At 39.7% G+C, this 19,921-nt stretch overlaps 1 protein-coding gene across 1 annotated transcript in view; it reads right to left on the bottom strand.

The window, feature by feature from the left end:
* The window catches only part of dchs1b (dachsous cadherin-related 1b), a 97,889-nt gene extending 78,253 nt beyond the window's left edge, over positions 1-19,636 (bottom strand). The window contains exons 1-4 of the mRNA XM_014983908.2: positions 18,481-19,636; positions 1,720-2,562; positions 1,433-1,630; positions 528-1,301 (exon numbers count right to left, since the gene is read on the bottom strand). Of these exons, the coding sequence (XP_014839394.2) occupies positions 528-1,301; positions 1,433-1,630; positions 1,720-2,544 (1,797 nt within the window). The 5' untranslated portion in view covers positions 2,545-2,562; positions 18,481-19,636. The remainder of the gene's footprint in view (positions 1-527; positions 1,302-1,432; positions 1,631-1,719; positions 2,563-18,480) is intronic.
* Between the last annotated feature and the right edge of the window lie 285 nt (positions 19,637-19,921).

Here is a 19,921-nt window from a genome sequence, read left to right as displayed (position 1 = left end):
AGATACTTAGAGTTCACCGTATGCAGCTGGATACCATGGTTACCCCATGGGGTTAGAGAAAGGACATACAAGAACTGAGTAAATCTGCTTGCAGTAGCTTCAGGAATTCAGTTAAGGTTTCACTCCCTTGTCTTTCTTAATGGCTTTTCTTTCTTCCTTTTATAAATCTTTTCCTCCTAAAATAGCTGCTGAATGAATAATTTAGACCTTAGACATAGAGCATTCTCTTAGACAACCTTTGAACCGGACCTTTGCAATTGTGTTTTACTTTATGAACAAGTGTGAGTTCCAGACAGCTTTAAATTCATGTATAAATCAGGCTTTTGTATTAGATATAAATGTCAAGAAGATGGTGCAAGAGAAAGGGCAAACTTAACAAAAAGATAAGAGCACAAGGGAGACATTTATGCTAGGGGATTTTACCTTTATAAGTAGGATGATACTGTACTGGTGAGAATAAACATAAACTTGTAGGTAAGGTAGCAAAGATGCCCAAGGGGTCAAAGAAAACGTCTTGCTTTTCTTACCTCTAAGAAGCATGTTCCAGCTGAGGTGTTCTCCTTGATTGAAGCATTGTAGAAACTCTTGGAAAACACAGGCGTGTTATCATTAACGTCCTGTAGCACAATATCTACCTTCACTGTGGAAGACAGTGGCGGCCGACCACCATCCATCGCAACAACAGTTACACTGGGGGCTGGCTCTGATTCAAAGTCAAGAGCTGTCGCTGTGGTGATTATGCCCGTAATTGGATCAATTGAAAACCAATTAGAGCGAGAGTTTTTACCCTTTAGCAGGCTGTACCGCACATCTCCATTGGGACCCTGGTCCTTGTCCCTGGCCGTTACCTGAAGAACAAACGATCCTGGGTACACCACCTCAGGAATGGTTTGCCTGTAGGCCTGCTGGTCAAACAGTGGAGGGTTGTCATTGACATCCATCACCTGGATGGTGAAAGATGACTCTGCTCTGAGGGGAGGTGTGCCTGAGTCTGTTGCCATCACCCTGAGATCATAGGAATCCCGCTCCTCTCTGTCCAAGATCTGGTCCACATATATCAGGTAAATTATGCTGTCTTTGGTTGTTAGAGCAAATTTCCCATCGCCCCCCTCCAGGGAGACATTGACATTAGCATACTCTCCATAGTCTGGATCAGTGACAGAAATCCGAGCAACATACTGGCCTGGCTGAGCTCCTTCTGAGATTCTCGGGGAGCCATCCTCACTGAGGAAGATGATGGTCATGGTAGGCTGGTTGTCATTGAAGTCACGGACATGAATTGTCACAAATGCATTGGTCACCTGGGAAGATGTAAAAGCACGATAAAATGTCATCAATAATAATCACCAATACGGATCTGCATTTTTACCCACAATAAAAATTGCCCATTGTGCCTAATGCTCAATGCATTGGATAGCTGTAAGGGAATTACCTCAGGCTGGCTAGCATTATCTTTGGCCTGGACCACCAGCTCATGGACTCTCTTCAGCTCAAAGTCCAGTGGTTTATTGAGAGTGATGACTCCTGACTTAAGGTCAATGACAAAGTAACGGTCAGGATCACTCTGGCGACGGTTGATTTCATAAAGGACCAAACCATTATCACCTTCATCTTCATCAGTTGCAAACACCTGCAAAGACAAAGAAGGTCAAACACTGAAGCAGCCCTGTCCACCTAGTTTAAGTCACCAGCCAAGACACTATTAAGACTTGAACTGACCTGTAAAATGCTACTCCCTTGTGGAAGACTTTCAGAGATGATTGCATGGTATCTGCTCTGATTAAAGACTGGTGCATGGTCATTGATGTCTGTCACTGTCACTTCCAGAGTCATAGATCCTATCCTTCTTGGCGAGCCTCCATCAAAGCCCTCTATCACCAGGGTGTACGATGAGCGCTTCTCTCTGTCCAGCAGTCCATTGACCACCAAGTCTAGATAGAGAAGCTTGTTCGCACCCCTCTTGGTCTCAAGTCTAAATGTTTGGCCAACATTGCCCTCGCGAATAGTATAACCTTGGGTAGTCAGCTGATCCTTGTCAGCATCAGTGGCAGGATCCAGGGAAAATCTTGTCCCAACCGCTGTGTGTTCTGGGATTTTCAGAACAGATTTTCTTTTGGGGAACACAGGTGCATGGTCATTGACGTCATTGACGGTGATAGACACCTGAATGGTTGTGCCAGTCATTGTCACCGCAATGAAGCTGTAGTGGTCCCTCTCCTCTCGGTCCAAGCTGCGTGCAGTGGTAATGATGCCAGTGGTCTCATCAATGTGAAGGTCGCTGCCGACGCCTGTGCCCTCATGGTCAGAGATGAAGTAAACAGTCGCTGTTTCACCAGGTGGCAGCCCTGCACTGATGTCACCAACAATGGTCCCCGCTGGCTGGCCTTCATCCAGCTGGAGTTCTAGTACTCCATAAACAAATGTTGATTGAAATAGGATAATTAAAATATAGAAAAGGAGCTTCTGTTGGCCAATGCTTGAAAGCAGACAGGGTCTGCCGACCTGAGCCCTACGTCTAGACCCTTTTTTACTTGTTTTTGGCATGGCTGGCTTCTGTTATACCTGGAAGGAAAGAGAAGAGAAATGTATATAAGCACAAGTTTTTTAAGAAATGTTTGCACTTTAATTTATTTTCATTTCATGTTCAAACGTCTTGGAAAATTTGCTGAGCTCTTTCAGCACAGAAAGAAATAAAACTTTTTTTCCATATTTCAAACCTCAGCATGGATTCTAAATCCTCGGTTGACAGTGCGCTAACATTTTTACAGTCCGGAACCAATATTAAAGATGTTTCCTGATGAATTTCAGCTTTTTTCCACATGAAGAGAACATATATAATGTTAGAAAAGAACTCTTCAGCAGGATCGCTGAGGCTTTGAAAAAAAGCATGAAAATGGAAATCTAACTGGGTCCAGGATCCACACAAGCTTCAACCACATTGAGAACAGAGCCATAAAGTATATTTATCTTGAGGATGGCCTTTTTTTTCTTGCTGGGTGAGAACATGGTGAAGTATCTACTACATCACACGACAATATCCAGAGGGATATTTAGGATGTTAATGAGGTTTTCCCAGACATTATATTCAACACGTTAGAAATGTTAGCCTGTAGCAGCTTCAGTAATTGGAGAAAAACAACCATTTAAAATACAAAAATAACCACTTAATCACTGCATTTAAGTTAACCAATCTATAAAAGATGAGTACACCCATAAAAATAACATCCTTCATGTCTAAATGGCAGCTCAATCTCATTAGTCAAAATCTTTTATCAGAAACTGCATGTAGAAGTGCGTTTTTGGTTTTTGAGGCGTGCCAGAGCCTTGGACTTGGCTTCCTGTTTGGCACATGGACAGATAGTTCACTACAATGCTTCAAAAACACCATCGAAAACTCACCTTACACTCAGCTTTGCCGCAGTAAATAATTAAAGTCACCATCTGGAGCTTCCAGCAAGTTAAAACAAACACCAATAATTATTTGCAAATGGCAGTGACCCGGCTTTGACGCACACACAGTGTTTTTGCACACCATCGTAAAATTAAGAAAAAAATACCCTCATAAGTGCTCTGAAAAGTCTACAGAAGTTTAAAGCAGCTTTCATTAGATGGATGCAGAGTCTTACCCCTTGATGAGGTCTACAAATATTTAGATTACCTTCTAAATTATGTTTACATATGCTACGCCTGTATTTATAGACTGAGATTTATCAAGCATGAAACTGCTTAAAACATCCTGCAATGGGGAGATCCATCAAGGTGTCCAATAATTCCTTCATAAAAGCTGCGTGACCACAAAAGGGTGAAGCTTTAAAAAAATATTCTACGTTGATCTGAACATCAACACTCTCTGGGAAGTGAAGGAGTCACTGCTTATACCAGGAATATTTTACAAAAAAAAAGAAATTCTGCAGGAAAACAGCAGTAGCAGACTAAAATGGGAATTATAAGTGGTGGGTGTTGGCCCACGTTGGCCAGCCATATTCACCCCAGATAATCACTCCCAAAGCGTGTGCATAATCCGGACAGTTAACTGTAGGAATGTCTTGCAGCCTCAAAGCAAAAGCCAGGATGGTACCAGCTGGAGTATTTGCTTATACATTATTCTGAAATACCCACATGAATTGTTTTTTAGCACAATTACTGCAATTACCAACAGCATGCACAATATCAGAGTCTTCATTTCAAATCAAGAGTTGTAGATATGCTAAGATTGATCAATTCTAACCAGCGGCCAGGTGCTGAGTCACTCAAAAATACAATATTTTATTCATTCATGAACACAACATATCTGGGTTCACCCAGGCTTTTCTGTGGTGGTAGTTGTTGTTACGTAAAGAAGGCTAGAGACAAAGTTAATTGGTTTTAGTATCAGAAAGGTGCTCAAAATAATGTCACAAGTAGAACAGAAATGTAAGAATGAATGTATTTAAAAGGCACCTGTGTATCTGAGTACATCAGATACACAGGTATCTGATGTACTCATCAGACTCCCTTGGAGTCATGCTGCCAAGGGAGCATGACTCCCTTGGCAGTCATGCTGCAAGGGAGCTCATTTGGCAGTTCATTTAGTACCTAACTTTTTCAGGTTAAAAAAATGTATTATGCATATGCTGTTTACTTTTCCAACATTTCAGAATGTTTTGCTGTATTTACTTTGTAAGTGAAGTTTGGGATTAATCTAGAGCTGATTTCTAGAAGATTTTCAGGACAACACCAGCTAAAGTAAGGTGAACTTCCAAGCAAGTGACTAGTAAATCCCAATAAATTACCTTGAAAGTTCCACAGTACCTTACAACTTCCAGGTACTGTGGAAGTTGTAAGGTACTATTAAAGGAGTTCCAAGAAAGCACCCAACAAATCTTAGTAAAGTTCCTGGTAAGTTCCAGGAAAGGACCAGTAAGTTTTAGCACAGTACAGAATAAGTTCCAGATAAGTATTAAGAACTTCTAAGCTGTGGGAAAGTTTCCAAAAAAGTTTCAGAAAAGTACCTGGTAAGTTCTAGCAAAGTACCTCAGTTACAGTAAAGTAACTCGACAGAATGACCTGTATTATGCAGTGCCACCACATAAACCATCACAATAGAAAAGTAAGAAGAATTATTTTTAAGTTATTTAATAATAGTTCATTAAAGAGAAGTCATGATCAGTTAAATTAAATGATTGGATGGAGCACCCCTCCAAATTTTTGCATTTTTAGCTCCAACAGTTTCAGTCATTGGAGACAAAATTGGCATATAGTGGAATATTTTTCGGTGATTTTTCAAAACTAATAATGGCTCATTGTCTCCCTGTAAAAAAAAAAAATCTTCTTATTGATTTTACATGGATCCTAAAAGACTGCTTTGAATACAAAAAGAGCAAAAAAGAATACAAGACATCATTTTATATCTAATGAATCCTACTGCTATCTTGCTAGTCTTCCTCCCCAACCTCCTACGGTAGTTTATGTGGGCTTTGGGAGGAAAGATTAATAAAGGCTATAGCTCCACTGGGACAGACAGAGGGACACTGATACTGACCCCTTCCAATCCAGTCAATGACCCTTACATCTGGTCCAGACGGCTGCTCTGGACAGTTGCTGCACTCCTACACAAGGAAGCAGCGCAGAGCTTAGACTCGTGCAATTGCTTCACATGCTTGCTTGCTCGCTGTGTGCAAAAGCAATGATGGTAACATTTGCAGGCGTACAGCTGAGCATGTCTTAAAGAGTGGGAGGAAAAAGAGAAGCTGAAAGAAGATCTGTGAGAGACACAATTAGGGGTGTGTTGATGAAGTCTTTCAAGTCCGCCGCTGACTGGGGAAACTCAGAGTCAGAGCTCAGGCCTTATGAGACCTAGCTCTGATGAAATTAACCCACAGCACTGAACAATCATGCATCAACCGAGTGGGAGGAAAAGGTAAAGAAAAGAACAAAGAAAACAAGTGGAAAAACTGGATGCAGGACAAAACAGAAAAAGGAGTGATTACAGTTTGCTTTGGCCTGACAGCCTTATTGTCTTTAGGGACCACAGAGCTGTGCAAGGCAATCCTTTTGTAAGAAAAAAAAAAAGAATCTAAAAGGGTATTTTCCAAAATGTGTTTGTGCACACACTTTTTTTACATCGTCAATTTCTCCCTTGCTGCTTCACACGAGTGTCAGTAAAAGGTTATATTTGCGAACATATCACATGACTGCAATTTGTCACTGTCAATGAGCAGTCGGACAATGACATCATTCCCCCCTTTGACACGTACTGTAATACACTTGTGTTTACTCTGGAAAACATGATCTGATGAGAAACAGAGTGAACAAAGGCTCGAAGCTCACACCGGTTTAAGCAGTGGAGTAGAAGCTTAGCACTTGATTTACTCCCTCTAGTGGTACTCTTTAATCGTTCTGCAACCTACAAAAGTTTACATCCATAAATTAAGCTAAGGTGTGAAGAATTGCATGATGCCTAAGTTTAAACTTGAATTTGTGGTGCGTTGGGATTTTGTATGGCCATGACATCTGGATGCAAATTATTGCGCGACCCCCCCCTGCCCCCCCCCCCTCAATAGGGCCAACCGCTGAGGGCTCCATGCAGTCTCAGCCACATTATATCTGGCACTGCTCCTCCATAATCTGCCTTCGCCGCCGCGTGCAACCCTCAAAGCCTTAAATACATCCTCCACTCTAAAGTGCTGTTACTAAATATTAGCAAACCATACTGTTTTCACTACGCGACCATCTAAAAACACTGCCGTTTTTCCTGTCGTATCTCAGTAGTCAGGAACAGCTTCATCTCCCTTTTACCCCGAAATGTTCACTCCACCTCCTTTTTTTCCGCCAGTCCCCTCTAATTGATTTAACAGATTTTGCTGGGCACGCCGCAGCTACCCCGCAGCCAAGTTAAACTGGACGCAAAGTTACAAAGATGGCCTCTTCAGTTCCGATCTTTCTTTGCCCGGTTGCTTTGGTTTTAATAGTACAGCATGTAGTTGTATTCAGCTAATTCCACAGTTGCTGAGAGGTCTGGCTCTCCCTCTAAATATTCCAGTTCTTTAGATGTTTCTTTTTTGTGATAACTACGACAAGCACTAACCAAACATAGAAGGATGGTGAAGTGAAAAACACAACAAAATGATGGGAAAAACATGCTCTCAAGGCCTAAAAAGCAGAAATTTGATTCAGAACTTCAAACATTCGTACTTATTAAACATTTTAAGATTTTGCTAAATTGCATCTACAAACTCATTTGTATTTCAGAAAAGTTTTATTTGACACAACACAAATTATAGTACAACCGTTTAGTAGAATTTTAAACAAATAAAAGTCTGATACATATTACACAAACTTGTATTTAGTCCACCCTGGCCAATACTTTTAGTAATAACTACTCATTGTCATCATATCTGCACATCTTAGCACCTTTGCCAACTTCTAGTGTAATATTTTTACCTCATTCACATAGTCTAAATGTCTTCAGGTTATAGTACAGTGTTTTTTTTTTCTTTTTCACACAGTTTTAAATGTAAATCTAAAGAATCCATTTTTTTTCTCTTCTGACCAGACAATTCTTCTTACAAATATCTTCCTGATGCACAGGGCTTCAAAGGATAAATGCATTTTATACAGCTGACATGTGAAGCCACATGTAATTAGCTCACCTCTGATCCCAATAGGTTGCATTTGACTGTAGTTGATGGGTGACACACTAGAGGTGACAAAAGCTTTTAAAAAAACTTTAACTGTTAAGCAATTTGAAAACCAAGTATACTTTTCTTTCAGCTTTGTAATTGTCCCGATAAAATACATAGATGTATGTGTGGCTTTAATGTGAGAAATGTAAAAGAAGTCCAATGAGTATGTATGTTCCTAAGTGCTGTAGATGTTAAAACATAAAAATGTCCCAATACAGCCAAAGTACAATGTAAAGAGATCTGAGGTTCTGGTTTTAGTGTCACTTAAAAGTGTAACAAAAATCTGTTTCTTGACAAGTGTGTGAATGAATGACTGAGGATTTGTGATGCTGTGATGAAACCTGGTGCAGGGTGCTTAAAAGAAAGCTTTGCAATAAAATGGATGGAGGAATGATTCTGCGAGGGGGGGGTGGAACATGGTGGAGTGCTTTGCATCTCAGTTTTCATGCGGTTTGGGTTGTGTGTGTACTTAAGGGGTCGACAACAGTGACCCCATCACCTCCTCAGTTGCCTTTTCCTGGATATCTGGATATAGACATCCCATTTCCAACCTCAGCTGTCGCTCTGCACATGCGTATGAGTGGGTGCGTGTGAGTGTATGTGAGCATATTTCGCTCTACGCACATATACACACACATTTCCTCTAATTGCATTTCTATACTAAAGCTGCGTATCAGTTTCAATTTGTTTGCACAATTGACTTAATTAAAACAGAATCAGCCTCAATTTCTGTAGCTGCACACCACCGTCTGGGCAGCTAGACACTGGCTGAAATATACATGCATGTGGAGTACAAAACAGAATCAATATTAATGCAGGAGTGAGTTCAGAGACATGTCATACAACTCGTATACTGTAGGCAGGGGAAGTACCTCAGCTGGGAACACAAAGTATCTGGGTCAAGGAGGCTGGAGGAGTCTAAGAAGGTCTGTTTAAATTAATTATTGCTTTCTGGGTAGTTCCACCTCGTAGCTCAAGTGGTTCGTCTACTTCAGAGTGATCATTAATTTATTCACCCATTTACTCTGAGGGACACTTGAAAGTTGACAGACTGTCCAAAGCAAATGTATTCCCTGTAAATCCTGTAAAATACTTGCAATAGTACATGGTACAATGTTGTGACAAAGTATTTGATTTCTCAAATATTTGTTTTGGGTTTTTTTTAGTTTTACTGACACATGTAAATGTTTCAGTTAACAAAATAACATTTTATTATCAGTCTAAGATAATCTCAGTTTCTAAATGAAGATTTGATGAGGGGAAACAGCCATCCACAGCCACCTGACTGTATGTGAAAATATAATTGCCTCCCAGGTAAAGTCAATAAATAAGTGTAATTGTCCACATTTTTGGTTTTATTTCATTAGCCACAGCTAGATCTGATTACTACCTGACCTTCAGAGTAAAAACATTATTAAAATAGAGTCTGTCTGTCAACATCAGGTAGGTTAAAAGACCTCCAGAAGCAACAACTTATACCCCAACTAAACAAAATTAAAAACAAATGAACAAAATCACTGACAAATAGAAGTCTACCAAAGGCAGCTGCCATTTCAAAGACTTTGGTGACTGATGATGTATGAATCTCTTTAGCAAAAAAGATGTCACCACAACCTGTGATGATGACTCTCACAGAGGTTTCCAAGGAGGAATCCAAACACACAGTCACAAACCCATGAGACAAAATGTCCCAGATTTTACCAGCCAGCCAGGCCAGAAGGGGAAAAAAAGTAAAAACATGAGAAATTGATAAATATAAAACTACTCCACCGTCTACAAATGTAAAGGCTACACCGCAATACACTTCAGGAAAACACAGGCAGAACTGTCTTGCTGCACCTTGCATTTCTGCTTATTTCAAAAGGTGTCCAATATATAAAAGTATTCGGATAGAACAATACGTTCTCAATTTTGAACATGGAAATCTTTCTTTACAAAATACGAAATGTCTGTTCCAGATGATGGGCTTGCATGCTCTTTCACTGCATGAGCAAATAAAGACTCAGGGGTAAAAACAGCTAAAAGACAGAAGGTACGGTAGCGAAAACACAGCTGGTTGGACAAGCAAAAACAGTTTATGGACAGTGGTGAGTTTCTTTTTATATGCATCCCTCCACCAGAATACCTGAATCAAATGGCTGAATGACTCCTAGTTGATATTGCAAAGGTGTACTGAGGTCTGCTGATGAGCCATTTGTTTGATTTCAGGTGTGTTTATATAAATTCAAAGTTGAATAATCTGAAACAGCCAGTCTGTTTAAAATATTTAGCTTCTTTTTTCTCAGTTTACACAGTGGTAGAAGACTAATGGAGAATCTAGAATACTGTAAAAGGAATTGCAAAAGTGCTTAATTGAATTGCATGATTCCCTTTTATATTCTGCTCTGAATAGAATAACCCTGAGAGTCTGTTAAGCAATTATTTGTCAGTTAATTGACTGGACTATCATGTAGCAAACATATCGTTTGCTGCTAATTAAATATGCATCTCTGCCTTTTTAGCACAAACAACACCTTTAAAAAAAACATGCAATATCAACAGGTGGCCTTCCTTTGACTTTCCAAACAGCTGACTTCCTCACTTCCTTTCTCGCAAAAAACAGAAATATGTAGGAGTGACCAATAGTACTGCTTAACAAGACCAGGACAGCCAAGCGTGGAGCGCCACGGAAAAACCACTCCACATCTTTCTGTCATCTCGTTGAAACCACTTTAAACCACAGGAACAGTAAGACGGAAAAGTGTTGGTGAGCTGTATTTTTTTTTTCTTATTCGGTATACAGGTAATCCATCCATGTTTCATCTTCTAGTCTAGTGAGATGGAGGCATTGTGATACCCATACAACTAAATGATCGAATTTATTTAAAAGTAATAATAACAATGAAAGAAAGATTTATAATATAACTCATACCTCGGAGTGCATTTATAGAGAAAGTTTATGACAGAGGAAGTGTGTTCTTTGAAGCATTACTTTTTACAAATTCCAAACAAGCATGTTTGGAATTATAATTCCAAACATGATTATCTGACTCTAAACAGGGATTCATTTTAACCTCTCGCTTTTTTTTCCACAGTGGCAGCCACAGATTCAAAAAGTTGTTAAACTTGGTCCTCCCGGGGGCACACAAGACGCTGCCTCTCGCGCGCCGACATAAATAACGCACTTGTGAACCATCCGTGAAGCCGCAGAGAAAGTGAAAACACAGCTGGGGGTTCTTCACCTTCCTCTTAACCTTTAAGACCAAGTCAAAGTACTGCAGTGCTCCAGAGTGAGGGCTGCTTTGAGTATATGTGATACTTGTGCAAGTACGTTTTTATCCACAAAACCATCCAGTGTGCGATAACAATAACTTAGAAAATGCAGAAAGTAACCTGCTGAAAATAAAGGATGCCGTCAAGGTGAACCGGCAGCTGCTTTTGACCGTCACTCGCCACCCCTCCCCATCCAAGCTCGCTTAAAATCCCACAAGGGCAAAGCTGTTGAGTGGAACCATGTCAATGTCGATGTCAAATATTACTGAACCAATGTTGAAGCTGAGATATATGTCCTTACAGGGTGTCAAGCAAATAGTTTTGAATTGTATCCTATGGAGGAAAGCATCAACTCTGTACAGTATCAGGGGGAAGGAAAAACCTTGACTGGAAGCAATTAAGCAATGTGGAAGACATTAAAATGTACAATCAACTACCTCATGAGTCAACTTGTTTCAACTGAAAATTAAGCTGTGTGGTTATATTAGTAGTATGGCATTTGTTGTAATTACTGTTTATTTAAGAGTCTGTATCACTAAAGCCCACAAATACTTATATACATCACCCAAACCTTCACCTAGTCATTGTTCTTGGCTTTAAAATGTCTGTTTTCTTCACAGATCAGGGATTTTGTCAGAGATGAATTCTTCCACACACGGGCTGTAGCCATAAACTTTCTTCCTCCACATACAATGAGAAAATTACGACACGTAAACACGGTAGGTACACCATATGAATCATTAATTATCAAGCTAAAAGAGGAAAAGGTCAAAGACAAAACACACAGATGATAGCCACAACAATATCAGGAAGAGGGAAACAGTGGATCCAATGTCGTAGCTCCACCACACACGGCAGAACAAACCTTTCCTAATCTGCTTCTGCATTCCATCTCATAAAATAATCAGCGACACAGGCAAGCAGCGAGCCAGCCATATTCGGATCAGATCATGTTATTGTTTCTGAAAATGCATAAATAATAATCAAAGAGATAAGATAATTTGTTGAGGAGTTTGCCAGCTGGCTAATTGTTGGAGGTGAAAGGAGGTGAGTATCGTCATAAGAAAAATCCTAAAAGCTTAATTTCTGCTTCTTCTTCTGCATCGCGGGTGACAGTTCTGGGAAATCTATCAAGAACTGCAATTACTTAACTCTGGGTCAAAAAACTGAGACAGTTACTTGGCTTACTAGATATTAAATTCTCCATCAACTCCTTAGTTAGTGGCGCGCCGGCAGCTGTTCTCCAAGAAAATGCCTTTGTATCATATTACTTTATTTCACTTCTTGTGGTAAGTCTGGGGTTTGAGCCTGTCTGCTTTTGTTTAACACATCAGTTAATAATGACAAAATAAAAACATGATGAAAAGACACACAAATGGGGTTGACACTTTAAAACAATGAATCATTTTTTGCTTGATGCAAAATATTATCAATAAATGAAAACTTTTGCAACTTTCCTTGTTTTGTTTTTTGCATGCTGCACACAACCAGTATCCCATCTGCTTTACCTGAACAACACAGCTCTCAGCACTGTGCAAGTGTTTGAAGTCATCAGAAGCTCAGATCATCTCACTAACTTCATTAAAAACACATGAGGTGCTTCACAGGGAAGCTCTCTCCTCTTCCCTCTGAGCTGAGCCACTTTTTTTTAGTTTATCAAGCAACCAGATGGAAAGCAGCGACTGCGTTTCATTCATCTTTGTTCAAACGGAGCCACTCATATGTTTTCATGAGAGTCATGATATTAACATATAGCTTCATTCATGAAAGTGTGAAATTAAATGGCCACACGACTGCATTGATCTTGGACTCAGTCAGGAAGATTTAATAAAAAGATCAAAGCAGGAATTTCTTATGGTAACTAAAGTGAACAGACACAGAGTTGAGATTCCTGATAGGATAATCATTAAACAGAAGATTAATTCACAGCCATAGAACCTTTACCTTATTGAAAGATAAGTTAACTTGCACCACTCTCACGAAGTTGTATTAACATCCAAAGACATTAAAAAAGAAAGGCTGACTCCTTTTCGATTTTTAAACGATTGTTCTATATAAGTGGAGTAAAGGTTTCATGACCCACTGCCAGTGTTTTAAAGAATCAATTTTGACAAATTCAGTCCAAGTTTTTTATGCTGTCTTAATCTAAAGAAACACCAATGGCAAAAAGAACATCGACATAATATTTTAGTAAACATCGGGTTTGCATAAATGTATGCAGTTCAGGCTTTATCAGTTAAACAATTTTAGATTTTTAAGTAGAGATGATCACGTGCAGTTGGGATGCTTTGAGGACAGTGAACTAGTCCATCAGTTTGGCTCCAATAGGAAGACATTAAGCAAATGCCATCTTCAGCATTGTTAGCCTGATACAGTATTGTCAAGCCCCTGGTATATGTGAAGGGCACACCTTTGACTTTTAAACTTATGTTGAGGCACCCAGAAAAAGGTGAAATGTAAATGTAAAAAAAAAAAATACCTTTTTTTTTTTTATTATTTAAAGATTGGCAGCAGAGGAAAAGTTTATAGTTTAAGTGAATATCCTGATATAACTCTAACTGCATGGTTTGGCTTTGTAGCGGGCATCTTTAACCTATTTTTAGAAACACTTGCAATATTTTGCAATAGTTAAGTGTTTATGATAAATTGACCGAATTTGTTTTTTCGTCTGGCCTGTTTTTCTAGTCTAGACCACTCAAAGTACTTTTCCACTACATCCACTTTTACCCAGCCACACTCACAAACACTCACGCATATGCCAATACACAGATCAGTAGGCAAGTCAGGGTAAAGTGACCAGGGATGCATTGATATGTCACAAGAGGAAGCTGGAATCAAACACAACATTCCGATTCCAAGACAACTACTCAACCCACTGGGCCACATGTTTATATACGGTCATGCATAGCTTGCTAAAAACAAACTGTTCTGTGGTTTTCTCATATTTCCAATAAGTCATCTGCCTCTTCAAAGCACATTTTCCTCAAAGCTTGATTTTTGTCTATTACAACATTATCAAAATATAAAAAATATTTTTTTCCACTTCTGTTAAAAATATACAAATTCAGAATAGCCTCTCTTTCTCTGCATTAACAGAATAACACTAAGCATGCAGCTGACATCCAAAAACTTAACTGTGACAAAAGTGAAGTTTAATATAGGTTAAAATCTTGCTTTTTTTTTTTTTTTTAGAATGAACAGCTCATGAAAACTACAGATTCCACCTGACCAGATGCCTTTGATTGGTCCATTGTGTGCCATATTTCAACTCAGCACATCGTTCAGCTTAAAGGATCCCTTCAGCCAGGACAAAGACGCTGAGTAATGAACAGCAGGTAGATCAGAAATGGGCCTCAGAACAAACAGAAATTGGACTGTACTGTCTCAGGGCTCCAGCTTCACTCTGCATCCAACAGCAGAGTCCAGTAATTTCCTTTGCCTGGCTGGCTAAGGCATACTGTAATATCTTCTCCAGAGTCATGGAGAAATAAGTCTCAACACCATATGAAAGAGGCCGTAGACAACGTAGAACATTTTAGTAACTCAAATATTTTTCTCAGGTGTTGCAAACGTAATCACAAGTGTTAAATCAATTATTTACTTTCATTTGATTTTTTTTTTTTTACAAAAACAACAAATCCCCAGAGACAAAAGTTATAAAGTGAAATCTAAAAAAAAAAAAAAAAAAAAGATTCCTTATCAGCTGGGATCTCCTTTCAAAACTCTTCTAGTAAAGCTATTAATAACTGTCTGGCTTTAGTGTGACCAGATGATTCAAACACAAAGTGATTTCCCAGAAAACTAAACATCTCGGGGCTCGTTTCTTCTCACACAATGCTCTAAATCCGCTAAGCACTGGTTCAGGGTCCACATTGTGCATGATAAATTAGAATGGCATCAAAATCCCCCACAGTATATAGACTTTATGCCTTGTGTTATGTCTAAAGTGGTGGGTGAGAGGTAAATAAAAAAAATAAAAAAAAACACAGTCCTCGGGCTTCAGCATCAACCAGTCGGTGAAAGATGAAGGATAAATATTTCCATTGGCTACTTGGGGAGCAAAGGAGGAGGAGAGACAATCTCTCTTTTTTTGCTGTTTATCCTCATGTTTGCTTTCTGCTGGCTGCCATCTGTTAGATGTTTACCAGTGTAGAGCTGACCCTTTCGTAATATACAGCAAAATCTACTGGATAAGATGTTAATATTTATTTTTGCTTTATTTTAACTGAGATGTAGTTGCATTTGAAGGAATTCAATGATATGTGTTCAGAAGGGTTCACAGTTAAGAATATAATGGTGAGGTAATGTTAGGGTTGTGGTTACTGTGCAGGCGTATGTGTGATTGAGAAAGAAGGAGGGAAGTCTCTGAGTCACTTTCCGATATTTGTATACAGATGGTTATGCCCCAAGAGTAAACCTTAAGCCACAAAAGAACTACTCTGAAGTGCAACTAAACTAACGGTCCAAAACTGTGGGATTCTGTTATGAAAATGCTTTCTGTTTTCCCTGTTGTCTTCCTTTGTTACTCTTGTTGGCAACAATGTCATGGAGAGATGCGGCAGATTTTACCAGAGATGCACAGAGAAATCAGCTGGTGAGAGAAACTCTAAAGTCAGATCTTTTGCCAGTTAGTGAATGCAACATAATTGCTTCCAGGTAGCACAAATGATAACACTTTTCACTACGGAAGTTGTTACTCAGAGGAAAAGACTCAGAGTTACCAATTCCAGTATTAGTAACTACTTTAAATTTATATCCAGAGGAACCTCAAAGGTGTACAAAAGAAAACAGTTTGTTATGACAAATTGAGATATGTCTGTTGTTACTCCAGGCTGTAACAGAGTGAGAGAGAGCAAGACTTTCAGTACGTAATAGTCCATAGCGGTTAACTTTTTCTCAAGTGCATTGACGAACGTAGTCCTGCTAATATGTTGTTTTTTTGTTTGTTTTTTCATTATCATCTAGCCCAATTGCTTTCAAGATTAGGATAAAACACTAAATTGTAACAGTTAGACAAAGCTGAGGACTGATTAAGATGTCAAGTCTGTTTGACCATTCACAGCAAGTGGGTAATATAATATATTTTCATTATTGTTCCAATATCATATTACAGCTCCTAAAATCAGAAATGTCTAAAATCTGCAAAGTTTTGCAAAAACAGGGGTACAAATAAAGGTCACTAAACTCTAATTGATGCATGTCTGAAGTTTACACGAGCTTTAATACGTGTCCTTTTCGTATGCATTTCATTTTACACATAACTTCCTGTGAGTTGTGTATTGTAATAAGTTGTTTTGTCTTTGTCATGATATAGAATGATAAATACACTCCAGGCAAATACATATTTGTACGTTTTATGTGGGCTATGTGGTGGCCTAAACTGTATACAACACTAGTGGAATTTCAGTGTCAAAGTGGGTGGCAAATGTGCAATCTGCAATGTGTATTCTGATTCCAAGTACACTCCCAAGGCAGCTTGAGAATGGCAGGAAAACATCAGCCAAACGTGACAAAAAGCACAAACAATAAAACTGAAAACTACAGAAATCTCCGTTATCAATCTGGATTCCCTTTCACCTTCATCAAACAAACTTTGCCTGTATACCTCAGCAAGATTCAGACAAAAAAATCATATTCATGTTGTTCATTGAATGCAATGCAAAGAACAAACCAAGGCTGATGCCAAGTTGCAGCTATTATGGATGTGATGCAGCTCAGAGCTGTAATATTAAGTCATTCAGCAGATGTTTCTGTCACAGAAGTGTGTGAGTTTCCAACTTGGCCCTGCTGAAAATCAAGCCTGTGACCCCATCTGACTCTTTACTCACTCGTTCAGCAATGCAGAACCACAGAAAGTGCAAGACAAACAGCAGACTGTTTATTCTGTTGATAAACTCTAAACGGACTTGACTCAAAACCGGAGGAACTGACCTCTCTGCCTTGACAAGCTGATACAGACACCATTAAAGACATTTATTTTCAAAGTCCTTCTGAGATATGTTTAATGTAGATGAGCAAAACCACCTTTTAAAAAAGGGGCCCAGGCGGACAGCTGAGTTACCAGACTTCAAAACCAACCCATCAAAATCACTCCACAATGCAATCTTGGCTGAAAATATTACTGATAATTAAACTCCAAAATGAGTCCACGGTGAAATGGCTGAGAAAACATACTTGGCTGTTCGAATCGTGTTCATACAAAGAAAAGTCTGCTCCTCTAAGCTGCTGATAAGAGGAACCATAAGTTGTTTGTACAGAGGCCCTATACAGTCACTGCTGTACCAACTAGATATCCATATGGTTTATGTTAGAAACCGTCCTTCTTGCACACCCCATCGCTCCACAAAAAAAAAAAAAAAGAACTAAACTCTCTGTGGTTTTTATGCAGACCAGAGGCTGACATCGAGGCCAGCGGACTGCTGAGCTGGAGCGTGCAGGAACTGTTGAAAAAGTATAGAGTAACAATGCGAAAAAAGTCTGTATCCTTCAGTGCAGCAGAAAAGCAGAAGCTGTGGAATTAAGTGAAGCTGACATCAGATATGCCTAACTATTGTGGTCAGGCACTTAAATGTAACCCTGGGTTCTCCATTTTTAGGTTTTGGGCATACAGACATCACTGGGCTGCTATAAATACATTTTTATGACAAAGGAAAAATGTTAAGTTGAGTCCGAATCAGTTTTTCAGAAAGCCTAACAAAGTCAAAGCTCTCTCAATGTCTTACTTTTACATTGAATAAAGATGTAGCTCATCTGCAAGTCTTTCATTTTAAGTTCTTTCCTTTTGTGATTTGTGTATCTCCAGGAGATATGCACCGATCAGCCTTTTCTGTGGCCAACATTCGTACATTAGCAGTTTTCCTTTCAGTCTGACCTGCTGATCACACGGCTTCAAAAACACAAACATATGATTAGTGACAAAAAGTGCACCATATGTGTTTTGAGACTTAAAACTGTGGGATTTCTTAATTTTAATGCATTCAATGTTTAAGGACAAAAAAAATGCAGATTTTTTTTTTTATTGAACCAGTGATTCACTGATCTGAAACATTCAAGTGAGAAATGGTTGATCCTGATTTATGGCTGAATGATCAATGCATCCAGTATTTAATCAAAGTTTTGACACACTTTGAGTAACTTTGTAATGTGTGGTCACTGAAGGCTGCCAGTGTTGGAGAAAAAGCAATCCATATAGTGGTAGCAAATATTTCCATATGCCCCAAATAACCTTCTTTGGCATGGTAGGACAGTTTTATTTTCCATCGAGGTCTCAATAAAACAGGAATCATGTTCTTCATTTTGTTTGCAGCCTGAGGTCAATATTAAATGTTTCACTATGATCCACTGATCTTGAGTTGCTTTTATAGCCCGTCTACCACATTGTGGCTTTGCACAGCAGCCTGAACAGCTGCCAGCTCTGCATGCAAGGTGAAGATGCAGGATGGACCCCTATAAGGAAATATCTGACGCCTCCACCCACCCATCAAGAGTTTATTTCAATTCTCCCAACAGAAACAAAAGATAACAGCAGTGAAGATGAAAAAAAAAAAAAACAGGAGTCACTTACATTCATGGGACTCAATCCGGCTGTGGATGTGCGCTCTGGTTATAACCTGATTAGTATGCAAACGGGTTTCCAATCTCTCCCCCCTAGACGAGAGCCAATCTGCCCGGACAAAATCTTGAATGGAGAGAGCTTTTTGGGGTTGCTTTGATAACATCCACACAAAGACGGCAAGTGTGCCAATTCCACAGACTGTCTAATCCGGTCAAACAGAACAGCAGGTTAGGCTACTCCACCGGTGAAGCTTCTTTCTCTATCAGGTGAGCGCGTTTGGATCAGTTGGGAAGCTGATCTGCCTCTTCTTGCTCTGCAGCAAAAGATAAAAAATAAAAAAAACGAAGAAAAAAAGGAGAGAGACAGAGATCCTCCTGCGCAGCTCAAGCCGGTATCTTACCGCCTGTCTTAAATGTTTTTATTTCACCCTTCTCTCCTTCTCTCAGCATCCAGTCCCTCACAGCCGCTTCATGGAGCTGTGCACCTCTCTAGCTGAAAGCCGACTCCTCCGCCACAAGGCCCAGCCCCCTATACTCCTCTTCGTCCCCTCCTCCGCCACATCCTCCCCTCGTTTACCGACCGCTAATTTATTCGGGTAGCCACACACACAAAAGGGGGGGAACAGAGGAGAGGGAGGCTGTTGAATACAGTGGAGAGATGAGAGAGCAGACTTTGGTGCCCCCCAGCTCCATTCAGTGGAAGTAGTCTTTGTAGAGACAAAGGAGCGTGCCTGCACTTCTAAAGGAGCTGCAGCTCCCTGTGCATTACTGGAATTAGTCGTCAACCTTTTTTGTGTTACAGAATAATAAAGTAGGCATATGGATGGTGGTTGCTTTAACTACTTTTTGGCATCGATCCACCAGCTTTGCAGTTCAGGACAACCTCATATGTTCAGTCAGATTAGACAAAGAGCATCTGTGAATGGCAGTGTTCAAATCTAGCCGAAGATTGTTTACTCATGCAATTTTGGTCTGAACTTTGATTAGGCCGTTCTACAAGCATAAGTATTCTGTGGTACCCCAGACATTGAACTTCTCTCCCATCCAACCTCTGCACCTTGCTGCTGCCCCCTCCATGTGATGTGCAGTGTTAGCTTTCCACCTCTTCCCATACCTTCTTTGTATGAAGGTCAGAAAGTTCAGTTTTGGTCTCATCAGCCAAGAGCACCTTCTTCCTAGCCTGGAACACTGAAATTGTTTATGGCACACTGTAAATGAGCTGTATTTTATCCATCTTTATAGTGTCTTTCTTCAGCCCTTGAGGGTTAGATTTGCTTAGTGTATCTCTAAAGTCGACAGATTCTTCCACCTGAGCTTTAGATCTCTGATGTTCCTCCCAAGACTCCAGTGGCCTCTGAGCTGGTTCTCAAATAAACACTCCCCTTGCAGTTTAGGTGACCAGACATTATTTTATATAGGTTTCTAGTTTTACCATGCTCTTTCCAAACATT

Source organism: Poecilia mexicana, unplaced genomic scaffold (assembly GCF_051168715.1).
Source record: "Poecilia mexicana isolate PSO_F unplaced genomic scaffold, ASM5116871v1 scaffold_14, whole genome shotgun sequence".
In the NCBI taxonomy this organism is placed as follows: Eukaryota; Metazoa; Chordata; class Actinopteri; order Cyprinodontiformes; family Poeciliidae; genus Poecilia; species Poecilia mexicana.
Note: the sequence above shows the minus strand (reverse complement) of the source record. Positions and strands in the feature narration are given on the sequence as shown.